The sequence below is a fragment of the Astyanax mexicanus genome, chromosome 4 (genome assembly GCF_023375975.1).
Source record: "Astyanax mexicanus isolate ESR-SI-001 chromosome 4, AstMex3_surface, whole genome shotgun sequence".
Lineage (NCBI taxonomy): Eukaryota > Metazoa > Chordata > Actinopteri > Characiformes > Acestrorhamphidae > Astyanax > Astyanax mexicanus.
The window spans coordinates 13,150,152-13,175,946 of NC_064411.1; the positions used below are offsets into that span (position 1 = coordinate 13,150,152).

General features: G+C 38.6%; 3 protein-coding genes across 9 annotated transcripts in view; 2 read left to right on the forward strand and 1 right to left on the reverse strand.

The window, feature by feature from the left end:
- LOC125801417 (zinc finger protein 239-like) overlaps positions 1–9,920 on the forward strand; it is a 181,259-nt gene extending 171,339 nt beyond the window's left edge. For 3 of the 5 annotated variants that reach the window (XM_049478124.1, XM_049478126.1, XM_049478125.1), the window contains exon 2: positions 8,199–9,920. In XM_049478124.1, coding sequence (XP_049334081.1) covers positions 8,345–9,232 — 888 coding nt within the window. In that variant the 5' untranslated portion in view covers positions 8,199–8,344 and the 3' untranslated portion in view covers positions 9,233–9,920. Of the gene's footprint in view, positions 1–723; positions 808–8,042; positions 8,088–8,198 lie in introns of those variants that run through there. The other 2 variants (XM_049478123.1, XM_049478127.1) reach the window with 2 other exon arrangements.
- LOC125801460 (zinc finger protein 239-like) overlaps positions 1–25,795 on the forward strand; it is a 203,053-nt gene that overhangs the window by 170,658 nt on the left and 6,600 nt on the right. Inside the window, exon 1 of one of the 3 annotated variants that reach the window (XM_049478223.1) lies at positions 23,702–23,756. The exons of the other annotated variants lie outside the window; for them this stretch is intronic. The gene's annotated coding sequence lies outside the window, so the exon portion shown is untranslated. Of the gene's footprint in view, positions 1–23,701; positions 23,757–25,795 lie in introns of those variants that run through there. 3 annotated transcript variants of the gene reach the window in all.
- Positions 1–25,795, reverse strand: part of LOC125801107 (zinc finger protein 271-like) — a 223,993-nt gene that overhangs the window by 42,162 nt on the left and 156,036 nt on the right. The window lies entirely within an intron of this gene.

Below are 25,795 nucleotides of genomic sequence, written 5' to 3' on the forward strand. Positions count from 1 at the left end.
TCAATTTATGGAAAGCTTTCAGAATACATAAATAGAAAGACTTTAGACAAGGTGAGCAACAAACAAGATCTGCTACATTACGATCTCCTTTTCAAGAACCTGCAGGACATCAAGAAGGTAAATGCAAAGAAAATGTAACCATAATATTTTAAATGAAATTTAGATTAAAAAGGTTTCTGCCGGAATCAATGTCACAATTAGTACTCTAACAACGGCACTGACCTTTCCATAGTAATTAGTACTATTTGTTAAAAAGTATCAAACATTTAAAAATTATTATTCTTAGCAAAATAATAATTTATAAATGTTTGATACTTTATAGAATAAAATTTTTACTAATTTCCTCAAAACAGAACAACTATAACTGTTTCATCACAGCAGAGATAATTATTAAAGCTTATAAACTGCAGTTTTAATCCCTTTTAAATGAGCTCTGTGTGTAACTCCAGCATCAGTAGCAGTAATGCTAGTAAATTTACTAAATAAAAAACATTAGTTGTAGAAAATGGAAATATAGGGTTTTGTTTTCTTTTCTATTTTAGTGAGATACTTTGTTCTACTTTGTAAAATTAAAGGAAAACCCCAGAGAAGTAGTTATACAATGTTTTAAATGAGAGTTTTAGCTGTTTAGCTCCATTCAGCTCCATGCATTGAGGACTCCCTCGCGGGCTCCCTTTAGCGGTGATGGGGTATAATGTCATATAGCGGGGGGAGGGGCGGGGCTCTCCATAACCCGGATGAGGCTGAGCTTCCGGGGTCTGTAGCTGGAGCGCCGGAGGAAGAGCAGGATCAGCTGAACTACAGAAGGTATGGAGAAGTTTTTCTCTCTCTCTCTCTCTCTCTCTCTCTCTCTCTATTTCCAAATCAAAGCGAGCGCTGGATGTTAATCTACACAGATTCCTCTCCTGAAAACTGTTTATTTGGGTGTAATGCGCTTTTGTTTATTTACAGTAAGCTTAGATTTACAGATTTTTCCAGCACTATGGCAGGAGCATTAGCATTAGCAAAATGCGCTCTTTGCACAACTACTTTTCATCAGTGCTGCTCCAGCGTTTCCTGTTTGCCTTTTCCAATACACTCGTTATGGCAGTATTTTCAGCTGGTGTTTACAAGAGCTTCTAAAAATTTACCTCAACGTCAAGGAGACCAGTAAAGCCTTCCAATAGAAAGCTAGAGAAAGACTTTTAACTATATACCTGTAAACTATATCATACCTACACACTACGAAGATTTTTTCTTATATTTTACGTTAGCCCACACAGCTCAGCATTAGCTAGTATAGCTAACTAGCTTGCTAGGTGCATTACTGATAGTTTTTAGTTTCTCCTGTTATCAAATGGAAGTCTAATAAAATGCTAGTAATAATAATAAAGCTAACTATAATAATCATCATAAAAATAATTAGACAAATGCTAGCTATAATAATAATAATAATAATATCTAGCTATAATAATAATAATAATAATATCTAGCTATAATAATAATAATAATATATAGCTATAATAATAATAATATTAATAATAAGAAGAAGAATAATATCTAGCTATAATAATAAAAATGCTAGCTGGTGGATCATTCAGCCAAGTACGTTTAGCTGATCTCCTCTCCCAAACACTTGGAACCTGGGTGCTGTAACGTTAATAATTCCATTTAAAAAGCAGTGGCACTGCTTGCTTTTCCAGTCGTCTCCAAACTGACATTTCTGGTTTAACTTCTGACCATTTTGAATGTAAACAATACAACCGGAAACGTCCGAGCCGCATTATTTGAAAACGGAAATGCGTCAGAGCCGTGAGTGCAAGGAGCCCATTAGCTTGTAAAATGACCCTGTGTTGTTACCAATACCACACCTAACAGCTAAAGTTAATTATAAAGAAAAGGATTAACCATTACAGACAGCTTGTTCATTAGGGGTGGGAATCGTTTACTATCTCACGATTCGATTCGATTCCGATTTTGGGGGCCACGATTCGATTCAAAATCGATTTTTGATTCAAAACGATTTGAATTATAAAAATTTCTGCTTCTGGCTTATGAATCTTATTGAAAAAAAACCCTCCATAATATACACTGGTCCTGGAGCAGGTAACGTTAATGTGTTACAAAAACAATAAAATGTGCAGGAATGTGGGTCCTCAGTGACAGAGGAATCACTGGGATATCACAATGACGTTAATGAACAATAAATAAATAATAAATAACACTGCTTTATTACCAGGCTACTAGCGGTGGTGTGTAGGTGACGCTGCTGGGCTGATGTGATGATAGCAGTGGAGCGCTAAAGTTCAGGAGCAGCTGCTGATTAACTAGTTAATTTAAGGTCGTTGTATTTCTTCAGAAAGGGGGCAGGAGGTGGAGAAATTAATTCATATGGTCCATTCCTTAATTCCTCTGTGATGAGGAGCTGAAATTAGCTCTGATTAGCTTATTGTATTTTTCCGTTCCGCCTTAAATGCTGCAGCCCGCTGCCACCTGTAGCGTTATTTAAGGTGGAACTGGAAAGTTAGCTAGTTAGCTAGCTAACAGTTACTGAAACTAACTACTAGCGATCTTTTTTATGCTTGTTATGAAGCATTCTGCCATAAAACATTGAAACTACACGTTAATCTAATGTAATATAGTGCTTGTTCTGCCATCTTACCGGTGATTCTCAAACACCTACGCTCTGTGTGTGTCTGGAAGATCTCCGTTTGAAAGGACAAGCGCTATCCCCAGGGTTGCCAGGTCCAACAAAAATACCCAGCCCAAAATCAGTCTAAAACCCGCCCCTCAGAATCGATTTTGGGACATTTTAAATCGATTCTGAATCGTAGTAAATGAGAATCAAGATTCTTATGTGAATCGATTTTTTGGCACACCTCTATTGTTCATTATCCTACTATTTAGTCTATATAACAACAACTCATCACACATTTAATGTGTTTAAGACATTCAGGCTGCTAATAGTATATTATTGTTTGAAATTGCCTACCTGCTTAGTTATTTAGATAGCATTGGTTAGGTTAGCTAAAGGTGGCTAGAACCTTATGTTACCTTCAAAATTAATGTACCCCTCTATACAGTTGCTTTATTTTTTTTAAACTTATTTGATATTTTTCTCCATCGTTCGTGGTACACAAAAAGCTGCACACAGCTGCACACACATGCATATTTAAAAAAGTGTTTGCAATAGTAAAATGTTTTAGAATGTGATTTTGTTATGTGGGGAATAATGTTTAAGAGTGCATGTAAGATCGGAGCTGATGTGTTTCCTTAATGCGACTGGCAGAGAGAAAAAGAGAACTGTTTAATAGGCAGAACTGGCCCATAATAAGAGACCAAAGTAGCTGATGTTCGCTAGCTATCTAATGTAACCAGCGATTTTTTTTTTACCAGTAGCAAACATCATCTAGCTATCCAATGGAGAGGGGGTTTGATCCTCAAACGGCAACTGGCAACAGGAAGTGACACCTACTGGCACCTGCCTTTCAGGAGTGGCACTGGCCACGAACGCTACTGGCCAGCGGCGCTCGCTAGCGGCATCTGCCATTAGGAAACAGATACATGCCATTATAAGTGTCTTTGCTAAGCGGCATGTATCCGTTTCTGAATGGCAGATGCCGCTAGCGAGCGCCGCTGGCCAGTAGCGTTCGTGGCCAGTGCCACTACTGAAAGGCAGGTGCCAGTAGGTGTCACTTCCTGTTGCCAGTTGCCGTTTGAGGATCGAACCCTTACTGATCCAATGTTCCCAGTGCATTTTTAACCCAAGGATCTAATTTTATCTAGCTATCCAATGTTCACAGTGCTTTTTTTAACCAAGTAGCTAATGTTATCTAGCTAGTCAATGTTACCAGTGCTTTTTTAACCAAGTAGTAATTTTACTTTGCTGGCTAATGTTACCAGTGTTTTTGTCCTGTCACCAAGTCAGGACATATTTTATTCTTTTAATTCGGATACAAACTTTCCTGCACTTCCTTCTAAGTAAGATAATGTGGCCAGCCAAGGCATCAAATCAGCATTTCTTGCATTTCAGACATCAATAGACGCTGCATTGTCCGACATCCATCCATTTGCGTTTTTTTTATATTTTATTTTAAAGAAACAAAAACATCTTTTATAATTAAAACTAGGGATGTGAAAAGATCCCGAGGCACGAGATCTCGTGAGATTAAAATGTGACGATATTTCTCGTCAAGCTTAAACCTGTCTTGCGGGCAGTGTTGGGAAGGTTACTTTTAAAATGTAATCCCTTACAGATTACTGATTACATCACTCAAAATGTAATTTGTAACATAATCAGTTGCATTACTTCAAGTGAGTAACATAATCTGATTATTTTGGATTACTTAAAAAATTGTCATTTTTTAAGCCTGAATGAATGTAGCAACCACATACTGCATATTATTATTTTATTTTTCTTTCCAGTTAACAAATAGATAAAAGAATAAAACAGCCTTTTCAATCACTCTATAAAAATACTTATGAAACCATTTCATCAAACAATTTTATGAAACACTTCTATAAATTGATGATAAAACCTTTTAAAACCATTAAAAACCAAACAATGTAACAACAACTGTAAGCTACCTATTTGCAGGTTTGCCACCAGTGTTAATTTTGACAACAAATTTTGATTTAGTCTTAGTCATAGTCTTGTGACGAAAATAGCATTTAGTTTTAGTCACAATTTAGTCACCTGAAATGTTTTTAGTTTTAGTCGACTTAATGTCATAAGAATATAGTCGACTAAAATTACAGTCAATTTAGTCAACTAAAATGTAAAGGGTGTAAATGTAAATGCTTTTTTCATCAGTTCCCTTGAATTATTAACTATACACTTATACGAAATTAAACGTTTAATAACCACTTGAGTAATATTGTTAATGTTTGAATGTGGAATATATTTATATATGATTTAATGTATATTATAATTATTATTGTAGGTGTGTGACTATACATATTTTACATTTAAATTTTGCTCTAGAAATCAGGTCATAAAACATCTGAATAGTTAAATTATGTCCTGTAGAGATGCTCTCAGGATGTACAGAGAGACTTCATGAGTTAAAGTGAGAAACTTATGAGAAAGTGCTGTAAGGAACTTTACACAGACTTTTAGGTTCATAGATTCACTTATTTTATTGTTTTATTTTGGTTATATTATTGAGTTCCTTTCTGACCTGTTCCTGTTTTAACACTAGCTATATCTTTCCCACTGTGGGACTAAACAGATGATCTGATCTCAATGAGTGAGTTCTGTATCAGTTCTGTGTTTTAGAGCACTGCCGAGTTAAACACCCCATCAGCTCATGAAATAACATCAGCATTAAAACGCGGATCTCTGCATGGAGATCTGTGTAACTCTGCTCTGCAGAAGCTGAAAGATTAGTGGTGTTTTTACCGGAGATGGAGTCGCTCCACGCGGTTTACACGTTATCTTGTTTTTCGCGACGTCAAAGGAGAAATATATCGACTCTCCCCTCTCTCTCTCTCCCTCTCTCCCTGCTGAACTCTGTCGAGTTAACTTCCAGTCGAGCTCCGTATCGACAGGTTAATTCCCGGGTTTGTAACTGAGTGCACGGCGCTACTGCAGGAGAGGCGGGTACTGATTGGTTGAGTACCCCGCTTGTCCTGCCTCTCCACCTTCACTAAAGTAGCAGTGATTGGATCTCTTCCTAACTGGTCCCTACCTTTCACAGAACTAAATCAGTTCTGATTGGATTTCGTCCCTGCCAAACATTTTCGTCTCGCTTTTATTCGTTGACAAAATGTCAGTTAATTTCGTCTCGTTGTGTGTGCAGAGCCGCTGTGAGCCGCTGACAGTTCCCTGTCATATTAGAACGATTTCACTGCAAAATGTTATTTGCGTTTTGTCAGTGTTGGATTGGAAGAGCGAAAATAGGAAAGTACCGCAATGTAATCCTTTAATTTTAGCAGAGTAACTGTAATCTGATTACCATTTACTGAAATAGTAACTGTAACGAATTACAGTTACTTATAATTTGTAATCTGATTACGTAACACTGTTACATGTAATCCGTTGCTTCCAAACACTGCTTGCGGGGAAAAACAATTTAGTGTGGACTTTTTAAGAGAGATCTGGCAACACAGTAGCGATAGCAGTGAGTGTGGTGGCTGACCCACTCAATCTGTAAAACCCAAGGATTTATGTCTTTCGGTCCCTCGTTTGGAAAAAAAATTATATTATCTCATGTCTAGAACATAAAAACAGGAAAGAGTCAGGACAAGAATTCACTCTCTCTCGAGCATATTCATTCCAAACTGCTGAAATGCACTGTATGAGTTAATATTAGGGGTGTCACGATCTCGATATTTTATCGAAATCGAATCGAAATGAGGTCATGGTCTCGAGTATCGAAGTCAAAAAGAGTATCGACGATCCCTCCCGCGCGCGTTACGCAAATAGCGCAGCGCGCTACGCAAATGGCGCGGAACCAACACAGCGCATCCTATTCATTTAAATAGAGAGCCACTGCATGAGCGCAGTCGGCGGGAGTGTGATCACTGTTTTTTATCTGTCCAACGGGGGAGGGGGGGGCGGGGGTTGGGCGCGCAGGTTTTGTATCTGTATCTAACGGAGGGGTGGGTGCGCGCAGGTGAGAGCGTGTGAACTCGCTGAAATGCGTGTGTCAGTGTGACTTGAGAACACTGACTATAGATCACAGTGAGGTGGATTAAAATCTTAAACTTATAATTGACTACACCTGTTGCTTTCCATTGAATTAAAAAAAACATCTTTCTCTCAGATAAAGTAAACACAAGCGTGTTTCTGACTAAAATAAAAGCTTTTCAGGAGAGATATAAGTTATGTGTAAATATTTATAAGACAATACCTGACAAAATCTGTTTTAATGACGTTAATAAACATCACTGTGACAGCGCTAGTCACAGTTTCACCACATCACTTATCTAACCAGCCTGTACTGATTTCTGCCCCCCAATAATGCTTTCAATAACCTCTAATAGCCTTTAATAGTCTTCAGTAGCCTTTAAAAGACTTACCTGGCGGCCGTGGTGTGTCCACTAAACTCCGTAGTTATAAACATCCTGAGGTTAGCAGCGCGCTAACTGACCTGTTTATAATGTAATCCGAGCAGTGACTCCGTGACGGCTGTTCTAAACTGCTGCTGTTAGCTGCTTGGGCTGAAAGATGAACTGTAGTGAGCTGTATTATTCGGTTAGTGGGGTTAAAACCTTTATTTGTTTACAGAAACAGTAAAAACGGACTGGCTGAGCCCTGTAGCCCGTGGCTGGGCTGTACTGAAGTAGTGACTGAGTGAAGAGAGCGGGGCTTGTGCTGCTGCAGCTCCGACTAGTGGTTTGATGAAGAACTGCAGCTTCATGTAAGTGAGCAGTTTCACCAGCCATCCACACACAGCTCTGATAAACTGCTTGTTTTAATAGTGCACACTGTTGCTACCAAAAAAAGTCACTAGATGGCATTACCATATATATCTTAATAAATAATAATAATAATATTTATAATATTTATAATAATAATAATAAATATATTATTTAAATTTTATGAGGCATAAAATAATAACAAGAAAAAAAAACAAGAAAATCGAGAATCGAATCGAATCGTGACCCTCAAATCGAAAATGAAATCGAATCGAGGATTTAGAGAATCGTGACACCCCTAGTTAATATAGTCCTTTTATTTTATTAGCTAAATGTTTAGTTACATTTCCAGGACAACTAAGAAGAATTGATAATATTTAAGGTGGAAGTGCTAGAATGATTTACTGCTTTAGTAACATTTAGTTAGAGTTGATGAAATTTGGAGCTGCTCTCTGGTTCTACAGATGAAGTTGGGCTTCGACCGGATGCTGTGATACGCCACCGTGTCCGCTGTATTGATTTATTAAACAAATCAGCTAAGCCATTGATGTCAGGTTCTAGTGAGACCAGAAAAGAATCAAGACTGTTTGTCTAAACAGTGGGCAGTCTTTATAAAGGCAGTAAACAGGCGTCAGCCTGATTATTGCAAGTGGTAAAATGTGGGCTACCTCTAGTGACTGGAGGACCACCAGCACCCCCTTTTACACTAAGGACTTAGAAGTGGGAAAAATACTGAAACATTTATGGTAATATGAAGATGTCTCAGATGTCAATATAGGCACCTCAGGCAGTTCTCTTCAGTTAATTGACCTGCTTTTATTGTAATATATAACTGCATTTTTCTTTGTGTTTTCCAGAAATGAAATTATTCTCCTGAACTTCATCACCAACAATCAGGATATTTAACTAAGAGCAATGTTAAACTGCTGAAAGAGTTGAAGCACAAGCCGTCCTGAAGAGCCTCCAGAACACGCAGAAACAGTTTGCTACATTTAACAGACAAATGAAGCCAAGTCCTGACATGGAGAAACAGCAGCACTCTGTCAAGAGATTTACCAACCAGAGTGATCTCAAAAAACACCAGCGAATTCACACAGGAGAGAAACCGTATCACTGCTCAGACTGTGGGAAGAGTTTTACTGCACCAAATACTCTCAAAATACACCAGCGCATTCACACAGGAGAGAAACCGTACTACTGCTCAGACTGTGGGAAGAGTTTTACTGCACTAAAGTCTCTCAAAATACACCAGCGCATTCACACAGGAGAGAAACCGTATCACTGCTCAGACTGTGGGAACAGTTTTACTACACAGAGTAATCTCAAAATTCACCAGCGCATTCACACAGGAGAGAAACCATATCACTGCTCAGATTGTGGGAAGAGATTTACTGCACAGGGTCATCTCAAAAACCACCAGCGCATTCACACAGGAGAGAAACCGTATCACTGCTCAGACTGTGGGAAGACTTTTAATCAACAGAGTACTCTCAAACTGCACCAGCGCATTCACACAGGAGAGAAACCGTATCACTGCTCAGACTGTGGGAACAGTTTTACTACACCGAATACTCTCAAAATACACCAGCGCATTCACACAGGAGAGAAACCTTATTACTGCTCAGACTGTGGGCAGAGTTTTAGTCAACAAAGTACTCTCCAACTGCATCAGCACATTCACACTGGAGAGAAACCATATCACTGCTCAGACTGCAGGAGGAGTTTTACTACACAGCATACTCTCAAATATCACAAGCGCATTCACACAGGAGAGAAACCGTATCACTGCTCAGACTGCAGGAGGAGTTTTACTACACAGCGTTATCTCAAAAAACACCAGCGCATTCACACTGGAGAGAATACTATCCCAAATTTGTCCCACGGCAATTAAAATAGCATAATGCTATTAATTGCTAGGCCCACTGTAAGAATATGGAGGAGTTTTACTATGTTCATTGTTCATTGACTAAAGGGTTAATCTGTGTGTTACTAAAGAAGCATTTTACTTAATCAGTATGTTACTTAAGCATTTAGCATGATTCCTGATTATTCAAGTATATTGTGTCTTTGTGCTTAACGCACAAGGCCAGGTTTTTTCTTGCAACTCAGCATGATTGATTCCACAGATGTCCAGCGATACTGTGTTGTTGTTGTTTTTTTTTTTTCCCAATGGAGACTAGACTTCTGGTACATGTAATCTATAGCTGAGAAGGTTGAGGTGACCAGGTTGACGTATAGGATGAAAAACTGCTTAGGTGTCAAGATGTGGGGTAAGCTACTTCCCAAACGCACGATTGGACTAAGGTCAGGTCCTTGTCTGTACTTATTAGACTGGGCTGCTTAGTGAGGGGTTGAGTTGGGCGGGGGTGAGCTTCTCTCTTCAAGAGAGCGGGAAGTCCTGGTCAGACAGCTGAGAACTCTGGAAACCTCAATTTTCTCTCACCTTTGGGGTTTTCCTCTTATTTTCACCTTTTTAATTTCAATTAATTTTTAATCATCTTTTTTACTAATTTTTGATGTATCAAAAAAAAACTGTTTTGCTCTGAAGATTCTTTGAATAAAATCTGACAGAACTACAATTTTGGACTGGATCGCCTTTTCTTCTTTATGACGTATCATGCCAGATACATTTGAATTCGAACAGCAGATCAATAATCTTTCAATGGCGAGCACAGCCCAGGATTTTTGAGATCTGGAAACTTTCATCAAAGCACGACTGGAATCCCAAGTTGACAACCGGAACAGACGACATCGCAAGGCGCATCACGCAGCCCAAGGGGGTTCAGCGGAAGCTGTGCGGGGCAAGCATGGATGTAATAAGAGTCGGCACATCTGCAATCCACCTCATGATGTTGTGAATATAAGGTTTTTTTTGTTGTCAGAGTTGTCAGGATGAAGGGTGTATTTTGCGGCTTCAATTACTACATTTTATATTGCTAAAGTTGAAAATTTCATATCTCAAACTAAAAGAACTTAGACAATTACAATTTGGAAGTATTCCAAATTGTCATGCATTACATTTTGGGTAATTTTATTATTCTGGTGATGGGTTTAAAATGGTGAAGGTCTTGCTATGTGTGCGAGGTTTTCCTTATTTTGGTTTTGTGAAGTGGCAAGATGGGCAATACGGTGTTGCTGGTTCTAGCGATATTAACAGCAAGTGTTTTGCTAGCTATGTTTCAGTGGCAATTGAGATTGTCAGTACTATAATTCTGCTGGTTTTGTTTTTCCTGCTGCGTGGTTTTGCTGCTGTGTGTGACCATTTCTTACTAAACATACTGAGATGGGGAAAAAGGAAGATTTCTCCTTGTGCCAGTATGTGGCTAAGCAGATCACTAAACACAGGGTTGAGGAGAGTATTGTTCAGGATTCAGCAGAAGCGGAGGATTTACTGAGTGATGTAGAATCAACTTTGTCAAAAACCATGTCCATAAGCTTGCCACGAATCTGTACGCGGTGTACAAACTATACTGCATCACAAATTTGCGCCTGTCTCGCGCTACGAAAGAACTCAGCCGTGTTGACGAGCTTGAGGACTTGGTAGACAAGCTAGAGCGAGACGTTCAAATGCGGGAGGCAATTATTACGGACTTGGCTTTTGAGAAAATTAACATAGCCAAAAAGCTTAACAAATCTGTGCAGAAGCATGCTGCAGATGAAGCTAGAATTAACACCTTAGCAACACAGGTGAGGGAGCGTGGCATTGCTTACAAAGCTTTGTATGAGGAGCAAAAACAAATCCTTAATCCACCACAAAAATTAAACCCAACTCGTGAGCTAGAGAAACAAAAACGGGAAACTATAAAAAGAGTCAGGGTGTCATTTCTCACCCCTGCTGGGGAGAATGATGAAGGTGGTGATGCTCTGCTGGAACCAAGTGAGGTACCTGGTCCGTCCGAGCAATACAAATCACATCATAAGGTATCTTTTAACTCAGGAGAGAACTGCATGGCTGAACCTAAGAGTACAGGCTCGGATAAACAGGCTGATAGTCAGTACACTTACTATAGAGCCCCGGGGACCATTAGATCAAGGAGTCCTAGTGTCCATAACTTCGATGTGGACACTGAGGACTCTGAACACCACTTACTACCCCTCTCTGTGCCCGTGATCAGCAGGAAAACAGCTGATTCCTTTAGGAACGCTTTGGGGAAAATTTGATCCTGATAAACATGACCCTCGCACATTTGCACAAAATTGCTAGTGAGCAGTTTGCAGATGCTGAAGCATGCTATTTGATCAGATACTGTGTTAACGAATTTGATGCCGCAAACTGATTGAACAGAACAGAGCAGATGAACGTGAACAATGCTGTGCATTCTATTCTGTAATGGGAGTTAATGCAGACCTCTCTTATTCTGATATTGCGCAAATTGTTCAAACTGATAGAGAATTCCCTGAACGTTTTGCCCAAAGGCTGTTTATGTATCTCTCCCAGTGTGAGCCGCACGCTTGGTGTGATTCGGAGCCATTCAGAAAATTGCTGTTGTCTCAGTGTCTTCCTGCTGTTCGTGAAGCTGTTTTATCACACATTGATTTGGCAACAGCAATCAGCTTCTGCTCAACGGGTTGCGGCTGTGGAAGTACCGAGCACCTCAGCACCAGAAACTCACAAAAAAGCTACTTCCAAATCTAAGTGACTAGCCAAGGGGTCACACGCGGCAGCAATGACACCTATTGCCGAAATTTGGAGAGATAATTGTGGGAGACCTATTGTTGATGTTTTAGCGTGTGAAATTGAGGCTTCATGGCTCATTGACACTGGAGTGTCAATCAGCTTATTCAGTTGTGCTCCAGTGTAGAGTAATAACTTCATAAATGTTCATGGGTTTGGTACTGACGATGCTGTTCATACGCAAGCAATTCAGACACCTCCTTTAGAGATGGTTATTGGGTCTGACGTGTTTGTAGAATCAGTATGGTGTTGTGTTAATTCGGAAGGTTCCCTTTTGGGGTCAGTTTTGATGAGCAAACGAGGTAATCTGGTGGATTATGCAAACAATCTCCTGTGGAAAGGTGATTTCCCTAATGTGGATCACCACAAGATTGCACTTTCAGATGCTTACTGTGTGTTTGCAAAAAAAGGTCCAGAGGATTTTGACCTGGACACTCTGTTAGTCCACGAGGATATTGATGTGCATAATTTACTCCAGAAGCATAGACAGGTTTTTGATAAGAATAAACTTGATTGTGGGAAAGTTCTGGACAACATCATGCTGGTAGACCTGGTATCCTATTGAGGCACATCCGTACCTAAAAAAACACTATTGAGTCTTTACTGAAGCAGGGGGTGCTGAAAGCATGTACATCTTCGTGTAATAATCCGATTTGGCCTGTTAAAAAACACGCTGAACCTGGTAAGGCCCCTGCATAGCGCCTGACAATAGATTACAGAGCCCTGAATGCTAAAACTGAAGCTGCTGCACCTGCTGTTGCAACAATCCCCGATATCCTGACCTCTCTGACCCCTGACAGCCTTATCTTATCAACACTTGATGTGAGTAATGCTTTCTGGAGTGTGCCTTTGCATGAGAAGTTCCATGTAGATCAGCTTAAGATTTACAAAAGTGCTGACACCCCTCTTGCCACCTCACCACGGCCTAGGTAAACACGGACGCTAACCTTATGTATATTTTTACTTTTTGTTTTGTTGTCTAATATTTTACAGACTCTGGGGATGCTCCCAGGCATTGCTGATTCAAAAGTGACTGCCGACTGTGTCAACAATGGAAGTAACTGTACCTGTGAGAGGCATGGCTGTGCTTCTTAAACCTCCAGACACCTGCACAGTTGCGAGATGGTGTCAGCTACCAGATGAGTACAGAGACTGGTCATGTGATCAATTGCGTTTTGATGATCCAAAATGGACTTTTTCTAACAGTGTTTATTTTTGCTGTGCTGAGACAATTGGGGCTACATACCAGAATCAATCTGATGGCTCATTGTTATTGTCTAGCATTAAAGAAGGGGATGTTTAGGGGTCTTTTGGGTAGAATGTATGGATGGGGTCCCTTGTAGTAACTCCATTACTATTAAAAAGGAGTGGAAAAGGCAAGTAATCGTTGAATACCCTGTACATGACATAGGTTGACCTGATATTTTGCCCCCCACCTCCTCATGGATTAGTTTTAGAACCAGAACCTACGACGTTGATTCAGAAGGTGCATTATCTGTATGCTCCTATAACCTTCAATGTTTTTGGGTGGTTGAATGTGTTTAAACATCATTGTGGGGATACTGCACTGTATTCTGTTTTGTTAGAAAATGTGGAAAAACGTGTTGATAATATTCAAGCACTCTCTCTTCCTTTTGATTTTGCCCACACCAGCATCATCAGACGATCACGTAGATTTTTAGATTCTGTAGCAGGGTGGTTTGGGGCAGGTAATTCAGCCATTAACACAGTTAATATTTACCTGTTGAGGCAACACGAACGTGTGTTGTCAGAAACTGTTTCAGATGGGGTGGTTGGTTTAGCTGACGTTGTTGCTGCAATGCTCCGAGACACTAAGGTTCTGCTGATTGAAAGGGTGCTCTGAGAGCAGTGAGATCTCTTTTAGAAACTGAAAATAAAGCTGTAACATGTAATCAACTAATGCAATCTCTAGTTGTCCAATTGCAGGATTTTTATACTGCAGTAACCGGAGGCCGAGTTCCGGATGTGTTATCTCAGGGTGAGTGGGAAAAGGCTCTTGATAAGAACTGTTATGATTATTACACCAAGCATACACACGCTGTACGGTGTGAGCAACAAGACTTGGCTTAGTTCTCTCTCACTGAGGAGTACATCCAGGATCTCAGGAAACTTGAACATTCTATTAAGTCAAGGGTAGATGGTGAATGGATTGGGAATTCAGCAGCAAAATGTTTGAAATTGACTACTGGTGTAACACGTTGCCAGCTGATATTAATGTTTTACAAAGTCTATCTAGTGCTGTTCCCTTCCGTTCACTGATACATACTCCTAATATAATGGGTTTCATCTTGGCCGTTCCTCTGTTTGATGAGGAAGACATGTTTAAGAAGGGTTTTTTTTCTGTTAAAGACATTGGTATGCCTGTTCGTAATAAAGTGCTGACTTCGGTCTCATTGCCTGATAAGGTAGTTCAGCATGCGAACGGCTCATGGACTTTGGTTCAAGACCCCTCGTGCTGTACTGCTCTGGGGGATGTTTTAAGGCAAACATATAGCCTTTATATAGCACCTTTCATACACAACGGTCATTCAAAGTGCTTTACAAATTAGAAAATACACAGAGAAATCAAATAAAAAAAACATGTAAAAGATTAACAGTAAAAATGGAAATAAAAACTAAAATAAGAATAAAGCATGATTGATTAAAACATGATTAAAACAGAAAAAGAGAATTAAATTAAAAACATGTAAAAGAACAACAAGGAATTAATAAGAATAAAGCATGAATAAAACATAATATAAAAGTGCCGTTACAGAATAAAAGTGTGTGGAGCTGCAGTGTTTTAAGCTGAGCTGAAAGCCTGATCAAACATGTAGGTTTTCAGTCTGGATTTAAACATGTTTAGTGTTGGAGCTCTTCTAATGCTCTCTGTTAACTGGTTCCATTTAAGAGCAGCGTAGTAGCTAAACGCTGCCTCTCCATGTTTAGTTTTCACTTTAGGCGGCTCTAACTGACCAGTTCCTGATGATCTGAGAGTTCTGCTCGGCTCATACTGCTGGAGCACATCAGATAAATATGCTGGTCCTGCACCATTAAGACATTCATAGACCAGTAACAGAACCTTAAAGTCTATTCTGTAACATACTGGTATCCAGTGCAGGGATTTAAGGATGGGGGTGATGTGCTCCCTTCTTTTACTTCTAGTCAAAACTCTGGCTGCTGAATTCTGAATCAGCTGAAGCTGTTTGATGGTCTTTTTTGGGAGTCCAGTTAGGAGTCCATTACAGTAATCAATCCTACTAGAAATAAAGGCGTGGATGAGTTTCTCCAGGTCTGATTTAGACAGAAAATCTCTGATCTTATTGATGTTCTTTAGGTGATAAAATGCTGATTTGGTGACGGCTTTGACGTGACTGTTAAAAGTGAGATCAGAGTCCATTTGTACACCAAGATTACGCACTAGTTCTTTAGATTTCAGGCTTTTTGAATCCAGATAGGCAGATAATCTGCGCCTCTCATTACTATTCCCAAATAAAATAATCTCTGTTTTATCTTTATTTAACTGCAGAAAGTTGTGTCCCATCCATTTATTTATCTGCTCAAGGCATTTACACAGTGAGTCAATGGGACCATAGCAGAGGGCCATGTAGATCTGAGTGTCATCTGCATAGCTGTGGTAAGATATCCCATAGTCACGCATGATTTCACCCAGAGGAATCATATATAAATTAAATAAGAGTGGCCCAAGAATTGAACCCTGGGGTACACCACAGGTCACTGGCACAGTCTCAGAAACATTATTTTCCATTTCCACAAAGTATTTCCTTCCTTGAAGATATGAACTGAACCATTTTAGGACAGTTCCAGAAATTCCAACCCAGTTCTCAAATCTATCTATGAGAATGTTGTGGTCAATGGTGTCAAAAGCAGCACTGAGATCAAGCAGTAGTAGAATAGACATTTTTCCTGAGTCTGTGATTAAGCGAATGTCATTGATAATTAATAAGCGCAGTCTCAGTACTATGATTGGGCCGGAAACCTGACTGAAATTGGTCTAGACAGTTATTTATGGACAGGAAGTGCATAACTTGCTTGAAGACAATTTTTTCAATTATTTTTCCAATGAATGGTAGATTAGAGATTGGTCTGTAATTGTTCAATAAGTTTGTATCTAAATTTTTCTTTTTTAAGAGAGGCTTCACAACGGCAGTTTTTAATGCATTTGGGAAAACACCTGACATGAGTGAGGTATTTACAATTTGAAGAATGTCTGCTGATATTGAGTAAAAAACATTCTTTAAAAACTTGGTTGGTAATGTATCAAGACTGCAGGTGGATGATTTGAGGTGACTCACTGTATCAATTAAAACTTCTTCATTAATAGTGCTAAACTGGCACATGATGACTATGATGCTTTTGCATGGTTTTGGAGAGCACATGGGCTCCTTGGTGGATAGAGATGTACTGATGGCTTGTCTGATATTGTGGATTTTAGTATTAAAAAATTTAGCAAACTCATTACATCTCTCAGTTGAAACTAGCTTATATATATAGGTGAGTTAGTTAGTCTGTCAACCACAGTGAAAAGAACTTTGCTATTGTTAATATTATTGTTAATAATGCTGGAGAAGTAGGTTTGTCTATATGTGCACATTATTTTATTGTAATCACGCAATCTATCTTTAAAATTTTCTTTGTGAATGTGAAGCTTGGTTTTACGCCATCTGCGCTCAGCCTTTCTGCATTCTTTCTTTTGGAGCTGAACTGCAGCATCATTTCTCCATGGAGCTTTCTGCTTGCATGGCATGGTTTTAACTCTAACTGGTGCAATCTCATCTAAAACTCTAGCAGTTTTTGAGTTAAAACTATCCAGCAGAGTATCTACAGAGTCTCATGGTTTGCATGGTGCAGAGCACACTTTGCTCACAAAAAGTTCAGCTGTCATGTCATTTATCTGCCTTTTCTTGTACATAATCTGTCTGGCTTCACTGTGTATTGAAGTCCACATTTCAAAGAAGACACAGTAGTGATCTGACAGTGCAACATCCTTAATAGAGGCTGATATGTTGAGACCCTTCGAAATAACCAAATCCAGGGTGTGACCATGACAGTGTGTGCTTCCAGTCACATGCTGAGAGAGTTCAAAAGAGTCAAATACATCGTAGAGTTCTCTGGCATAATTATCCTTGTAATTATCAATATGAATGTTAAAATCACCAGCAATAATAAAATGATCAAATTCAGTAGAAATAAAAGACAGCATATCTGTAAAATCATCAATAAAATCAGCATTGTACCTTGGAGGCCTGTAGACAATTATTAGTAATATTCTTGGTGTCCCTTTTAAAACTGCACCTAAATATTCAAAAGCTGTGAAATCACCAAGTGATAAATGCTTGCATTGGAAAGTATCATCAAACAGCATAGCTACACCTCCACCTTTCTTGCCGGTACGTGAGACATTTAAAAAGTTAAAGTTTGGTGGAGCCGACTCAATTAATACACTTTCAGCACTACAAGAATTTAACCATGTCTCTGTTAAAAACAGAAAATCAAGCCCATATTTTGTAATAAAATCATTAATTAGATAGGACTTGTTTGTAAGAGATCTGATATTTAGTAGAGCTAACTTAATAACCTGTGCATTTTGTTCCAAAGACTGTGGGTTACACTTTACATACTGCAGGTTGGATATATTCACATTATGTGACCTATACTCTCTGTTCTTTCTGCTTCTGATAAGAACTGGAATGGGGGAGATAACTGGCACACAGGGTCCGTACCTGTTTTGAAAACATGTACTGCTGACTTCACCATTGTAGCAGCACGGACCCAAAATATATCAGTTTGCTGGATTACTTGTGGCGGCCTCTTCCCTTATGGTGGAGGGAGGTGGGAGGGGCTCCTGCTGGTGAAGAAGTCGAGAGCGGAGCTGTCTGTCCGGTGGTTTAGGAGCTTGTCTCTTCTTTTTGGGTTGTTGGGGGAGTTTGTTTAATACTTCCTCATGTTCATGTTCACTGGGCTTCATTTTGGTCCCCTTTTCTAACTCCTTGATTGGGGAGTGTAGTGGTGGTGAGGATGGGGGTTGCTGTGTCCGTGAGGCAGTAGGTGACTGTGGAGGAGAAGTTGTGCTGATTTTCCGCTGTACCTGAGGACTCGCTGACAGAGAAAGCGTCAGTCTTGTCCCTGCAGATACCAGCTTCTCCATGGTTGCTGGGAAGTTCAGGTGGGGTGATGATGGGGTGGAGATGGAGGATGATGATGATGAGGTGGAGATGGAGGATGGTGTGGAGTGTTCATGCAGTTGCGGTGTTTCCGGCAGCTGATACAGCAGAACATGGCTCCCGTCCGATAACTCCGCAGTCTCTGTGGGGGGAGGATGTTGGGTCTCTGTAGTGCAGACAGTGTCCTTGGGTGTTAAAGCTGACGTGTCTTCACCAGTGGGAACAGAGAAGTTGCACAGAGAAAAAATGAAGTTCTCTGACAGGAATTTGACTCCCCTCTTGTTGGTGTGCAGTCCATCTCTCCTGAAAAACTCTCTCTTCCCAAAAAACAGATTGAAATTGTCAATGAAGTTCAGTCTGTTTGACCTGCAGATTTTCTGAAGCCATATGTTTAAAGCCAACAGCCTAGAGAACATATTGCAGCCTCTTGCAGGTAGAGGACCACTAATGAATGTCTGGATGTTGAACTTGCGCAGTGTGGTAAAAAGATCATTAAAGTCCCTTTTTAACACCTCAGACTCCTCTTTCCTTGTATCGTTCTTTCCAACATGAACAATGATTCGTTTCACTGTTCTGTACTCAGCCAGTAGTGTTGGAAGCTTCTCATTCAGTTCAGAAACTGTGATGTTTGGCTCACATCGAACAATGAGTTTCTGATTATTGTTCATGCCATGAACAGAGTCATCCCCCAAAACAAGGGTGTCTGCTGTGGCCACAGCCAGGAGCCCTGTGGCTCTCCTGGGGTGTTTTGAATGGCTGAATCTTCTGGTTCTTTCTGTATCATACTGGCTGGTATTAGGAAAGTCACTGAGGTCTTGCAGTGGCTCAAATCTATTTTGCAAACTAAGTGACTGGAACTGATTTCCTCTGGCTCTGTGCTCTGATCTCCGAGCTTTAGCATTAGCATTAGCCAATGTGCTATGTTAGCAGGAGTGGAGGATACTACAGAGCTGTATGTGGCATGGCGTTTGGGTTTAGCTCCAATGCGAACCCATTGCTGGTTTTGCCCATATCTTTCAGCTGTACTCACATTAGGGATGTCCACATGATCTGCTGGCCCAGTTCTGTTCGTCTCCACTGCTCGCTGCTCCGTTAAAATCCCTGCCCGTTGTCCGCTAGCGCAGAAATGCCAGTCCTTAAACTCTGATAACAAGGACTGAAAATTTGTTTCCAAAACAGTCATTCTTTGTAGAAGATTGTAGCAGTTCTGGCAGCACAGGTGCTCTGAACCCACACAAGGAGGCATCTTGCAGATTTCTTCTTAAGTACTCTACAGGAACTTTTCTGATTCCTGTGCCTATGGCTCTACTATAAAATGTCCAAAAGAAACTAGAAAAAAAATAAAATAAGAAACAAAATATGGTAGTGGTAGTGCTAATCTAAATAATGAGCTCAGACACTGTAGCTCGAAAATATCTGAAAATAAAGAAAAGTATGAAAGATAGCAGAGATAGCAGAGCTAAGCAGAGAAGCGTCTGAACGGCACAGAAGCAGGCTGTGCCGTTCAGACTTCCTTCCAAAAGTAAAAAGTTATTATGGTCTGTCTCCCCATTTGATAGATGATAGGCTTAGTGCTGCTAATGTAATCAGAATAGTTCCAAGTATCAGCAGATACGCTGTCAGCCATGTCCAAACATAAAATCAGCATTTAAGTTCTTCAGAACACCATCAGTCTAAAAGGATAAACTACTTTAGATAATACGTTTAGAGGGAGGTGTGTGTATAGAGGGATAGTTAGAAAGACTTGGATTTAATCCCACATGTAAGTCTACATTGTGTTGCTCAGTTTGGAGAGTACAAGTAAAAAGGAGAAGAAAGAACAGGTGTTTGGGCTGCAGACAGATCCAGCACGTCTCCAAACACAGTCCATGTCTCCTCCGTGTCCTACGCTTCAATAACACAGAAACAAGGCAGGACTGATGAGATCTTAATAAACTCAGCAATATGGGATGAATGGAACAAGTAGGATCTTCTTCTTTACAATCCAGACTCCCATGTGACTGAGCATGAATTTCTGCTCGTTTGTTTTTCCTGTGGTCAAATTGACCCCAAACATAATACTTTTAACTATTCTTGATAACATAAAATCTTTTTAATTCTAAATGTTGTTTTGTTTGATAGACATTTAAATGGCTATTTAAGCAGTCAACAAACAAATATAGCATGTGACATAAACTTGGGTAAAAATGTTATTGATAAATAATAATTTTCCGTAGTTTGAAATTGCTGGGGTCAAATTGTCCCCAAACATAAAAGGGGTTAGTAAATTTGAAGGTAACACGAGGGTTAAAACTACCCCAACTTACCAATTTTACTCAAAGGTCAGAACTATTGTTAAAGTAGAAATTGTGACATTTCTTTTCAACACTTTCTTCAATACAAATATCCATTAGAACAGTGGCGATTGCGCTAAGACTGCAAGGGAAGCTCAGCCTCCCCTAAAATGTAAAAAAATAAGTGTTTAAATATATACCATTGTGTGTACATGTCACTGATTAAATATGCGCTACATCGCGCTGAACTCAGTTCAGAATCAGCTTCTTATCACTGGTAACGCCGCAGCTTTCCTCTCACTCATTCCCGCAGCTTCACAGCGCTGCTTTAAACAGTGCACAGACTTCAATAGCGGAGCAAAGAGCGCGGCTAAACGAGACAAGTCATTGGATAAATGCTGGGCTTTGTCCCGCCCATCGGACGCTCAGCGTCTCTGGGGGTCTATGGGGCAGTGGGCTGGCCTCGGCCGGCCCGGACGCTCAGCTTCTGCATGATGATTGGATGATCTCTCTGAGGCGGAGTCTCTTTTTGATTGACAGCGAAATGAGCGAATCAGCGATCTTTTAGTGTAAAAATTGGTGATGGGAGCATTTTCATTCTGTTCTGAGTTGAACCGGAGACTTTCCTAATTCTTATAGCGGCATTTTCTTTATTAAAACGGACGGACACACTTCACACTAGCCTCGCTCCAGTGCAAGCTGCACATAATGTCAGACAGTTTTAATGTTGTGGACGGATTTTGGAGAAGCCATTTGATAGTCTTCCTTACGAAGAAAAACTTAAGAGTTAAACAGCAGGGCAGATCATCTGCTCAGATTAATTTGGTGTAAAAGGTGGGGAAAAGTAACAGGTATTTTCAGCTGTTCTGGTATGATAAAGTGAGCTGGCTGACTGGAAGTGCTGTAACAAATAAAATGTACTGATGGCCATTCCTCTTGATTAAACCATCTCAGGACATAAATGAACAGGGGCCAGTAGTACGTATTGTGTTATCATTAAAAATAATTTAAATAATTTAAATTAATAAAGGGATTATTTAAGGAAATTAAAAAGGAAATAAATTTACCTGCATTTTTTCCTTTACCAACTTTAAAGATTTTGCGTAATGTTTTTTTTAATGATCATTTTATGTTTATTCATGTCATAGCGTCATTTTAATGTAATTGTTCAATGTAAAGAATGGGTAGCTTTTCAAGTGATGCCCCAACTTGTTTTTACCATCCTATTAACAAATAAACTCTTAAACAAATCATTTTTGTTTCATAATTATTAGTTTAAAACTGAAATTTGCATATGAAGTTTCAAATGCTTTTACAAGTGTGAAGTACTCTTATATACAGAAATCAGGATGGTCCATTGTGATGTCATGACAGTGATTTTACAGGCAGGAGCTGTGAATGATCTCAATTTATGTAAATCTTTCAGAATACATAAATAGTAAGACTTTAGACAAGGTGAGCAACAAACAAGATCTGCTTCAGTACAATCTCCTTTTCAAGAACCTGCAGGACATCAAGAAGGTAAATACAAAGAAAATGTAAAATAATATTTAAATGAAATTTAGATTTAAAAAAAAGTATCTACTGGAATCAATGTTACAATTGGTGCTCTAACAACAGCACTGACCTTTTCATAGTGATTAGTAAGTGCTATTTGTTGGGGTAGTTTGAAGTGACTCTAACAACGAAATACATTTTTCTGATAAACTGGTGCACATTTCTATCTCTTCTAGAGTGTCACTTTAACTGTAGCCATCTTACCTAAATTGAAATGTAAGTGCAAACAAGTTGGGGCATCACTTGAAGTTTACCATCAACAGTGAGGACCAAGTCCATCTGGTATAACTTTAGCATTTATTACATAGTGTTAAAAAGATTTTATCAATTTAGTGTAAATTTGTGAACAGTGTTAACTTGCATGGTAAATTTTGTCAGTACAAAATTGTTTAAATATCTATGGTGACCATCACAAAGTGAAGCATTGATTATTTAATACAAGGAGTAAGTGCTTCTCTTTAGGTAGTTAAAATGGTTTTATTGATCAATTAAGTGAAAGCTCTTTAGCATTTATTACATACACAGTGTTAAAAAGGTTATACATTATTTACCATTAAAATTCCTTAAATGAATGGCTCAGATCATAATTAATAACAGGATCTACTACATTTTTAAACATTGGTAATTTAGTAATATGTGAATGTCTTGTTTAAAGTTTTTAGAAATCCAATTATTCTTATGCAAAACACTTCTTACCTGTTTTACCCGAACATCTCCTATAATCACTCTGAAAGCAAATTCTTAAGTTTTAAACGTAATATTTTACAAGCGGACTTTTATATTTTAACAACTGTTGTTTATTTCACAGAGATGTTCAGCAGCAACTCCGTGAACAGCTGCCAGAAAGACACGTGACTTTCCCATCAAAATAAAAGTCCCCCTATAAAATATTACATTTAAAAAGAAAGAATTGGTTTTGAAAATGATTGTAGTGAGGTAAGGGTCAAGTAAGACTCTGTAAAGTGGAATTCCACTCTGCCACTAGTGTTTTTATAAGTAATGTTGATTAACTTACTGATTTAATAGAAAACTCACAATTTTACTGTGATGATAAACATAGTTTGAAAATATATAAATAAAAAAATGTTAGCAAATTGCAGTATCTTTATCCACGCTGTTTTATTAAGCTTAGTTTTATTAAGAAATCCCAGTTAAAACCATTAGTGTGGAATAGCAAGTGTACCACAGTGATACAGTTCTGCTGTAACTATATTAATATATTTTAAATTCAGGACACACTTTACACACTTTCATTAACCCAAAATAACACCAAAATATTCAGTATTATGAAGGAAAATACATCAGAAAAAGTGAATTTCTAAAAAATTGTCCACAATACCAACAATCCATTATTTAATTAACATACTTTAGACATTATTACATATTACTAAATTACCAGTGTTTCAAATGCAGTAGATCTTGTTAATTAATGATGATCTGAGCCATTTGTTTAATGTATTTTAATGGTTAATAATGTCTGAACTTGTCTTCTAAGAATGAACTGAAGCATAACTTAATATCTTTACAGCGTTTATTACTGTTGTAAGTGTAACAGAGTAATAAAATCTCTTTGTTTTAGATTAACTTTATAAAATGAGGCACTTTAATGCTGTTAAATGAAGTTTTGGCGGCCCCTGCTGTTTAGTGGTGAACTGCAGTTACGCTACGTTTGGTCTTTCTGAGCCACCGTACCTCAGCAGCGGTCTGTGTGTTTCTGTGCTGCGGGTAGGTGCTGAGCTCCGTGTTTTATGAATAAATAGTGGTTAAAAACATGTTTTAAGTTAAAAATACTGCTATTAATTCGAGTATAAGGCAGATTAAAAAGTGTTTTTGTAGAGAATTCACCGATTTAGGTAATAGTTAAGAGTTTATGAGCTTATTTCTCTCTTCTCTGTTAGAAGTTAAGTGAGACTAACACGAGGCTCAGTTTTCCCTCCACTGTCTGTAGCTGTACAAGCAGAATATCAGATAATCCTGTTATTATTATTATTATTATTATTATTATTATTTTTATTATTATTATTTAATGAGATGTTTTATTTATTTATTCAGCTCTGTCTTAACTTCAGAAGACAATCCAGTAAAAAAGCAAATAGGAAAAGTACATGTTGTTTTCCAGTTATCACATATATTGAAGGATGCACAGTTAATTGATGTACACTTATTGCAAGTGTTATCTGTATTATAAATATTTTGGTAAACATATATAGATATGTCAAACAATATGAAGTAGTGATGGGACGATACACTTTTTTCAGCTCTGATCCGATACCGATATAAAACTGATATAAAATTGCTGATACCGATACTTTTAGGTTATTAATAGTACTATGATTAAGGTTACATAATGAGGCTGAAACAGACCACACAGCCCTTTGAAGAGAATACACAAGTGCATTTAATGTAAATGCATTCCAAAGTCAATTATTTGAGACACTTTATATGCAAATACACAATAGTTTCCTTTCAAATTAAATGTTTTAATTTTTATTAATATAAAAAAAATAGTTAAACATTAAAAATGTTAAATATTAAATTTATGGCTTTTTTGCAATGGTTGTGCATGAGACTTTTATTTTGACAGGTAGCGTAGAGGATTAGCTGCAATAGCTAACGGCTAACCGGCGGTGCAACTGTATTTCCGAGCTGAATTAATCACTGTTTTTAATAACTGATTAATTTCTTACTGCTGGTTAGGGTTGGTAGGATCTGTGGTTTGATATTAGATGTGGATTATGGTTGTAGTTCACTCAGTATAGTTATTTATTACATTCACAATGCCGGAATGCATTTGCTAGCTAGGCTAACTGACTGCAGATCTTGATAGAGATGGCTAATGGCTAACTGGCGATGCTAACTGTATTTCCGAACTAAATTAATGATTGTTTTTTAATAACAGATAGGCGTGTTTGTGCTGGTTAGTGTTTGTAGATCCTGTGGTTTTATAGTATATGTGTATATGAATTATGACTATAGTTTACTCCAGTCTGTAGTTATAATACCTTTACAATACAATACCGGAATGCAGCTGCTGTTCAGTTCAGTGCTAATGCTAGCTAGGCTAACAGACTGCTGGTGTTAATCTGTTTACCTCTCGGGCGCTGACTTTACGTGTACCGTTCTGCTGTACAGCGTTTCCAAAGTTAAAACTCTCCGGATAATCAACTTTTTTGTAGACAAACAGCTAAAGTTACTCAGTCAGCCGCAGACTGAAGCTGCTGGTGGTTCAGGGTAAACTGTTAAACTGGAAACTAGAGGTGGGCGGATCGATCCAAATATCGATAATATCGATACCAACGCTGGTATTGGTATTGAGCAATACTCGTGTAAAAATATCAATATTCAAGCTTTTTTCTCTGCTGCACGCACTGACTGCTGCGCACGAGATTCACCACAGTCTACTCTCTGGTCTCTTGTTGTTGCACATGCGTCACATGGCTCAGCAAAGCCAGCCAAACCGCCACGCAGGTAGGCTCAGCCTGGCCCCGCCCACTCAGCGCTCTCCTCGAGTCGACACGCCTCTACCTCAGGAGATTTGTGTTGAGTGATATATTTTTACACTCTGTTTATTTAAGAAAAACTTGCATTTGAATTGCACTGAAAGGAAGACAATTCCTTATTTTTTATTGTTTTTCCAAATGACAATTCTATTAAAAAAAGAAACAAAGAACTAGAAAAGATGTCTAGTGAGGGGAGAATTTTTATTTTATGTTTTAATATTTTTTAACTTTATATTTAAACTTTGTTTTGTTACTGTTCCACTG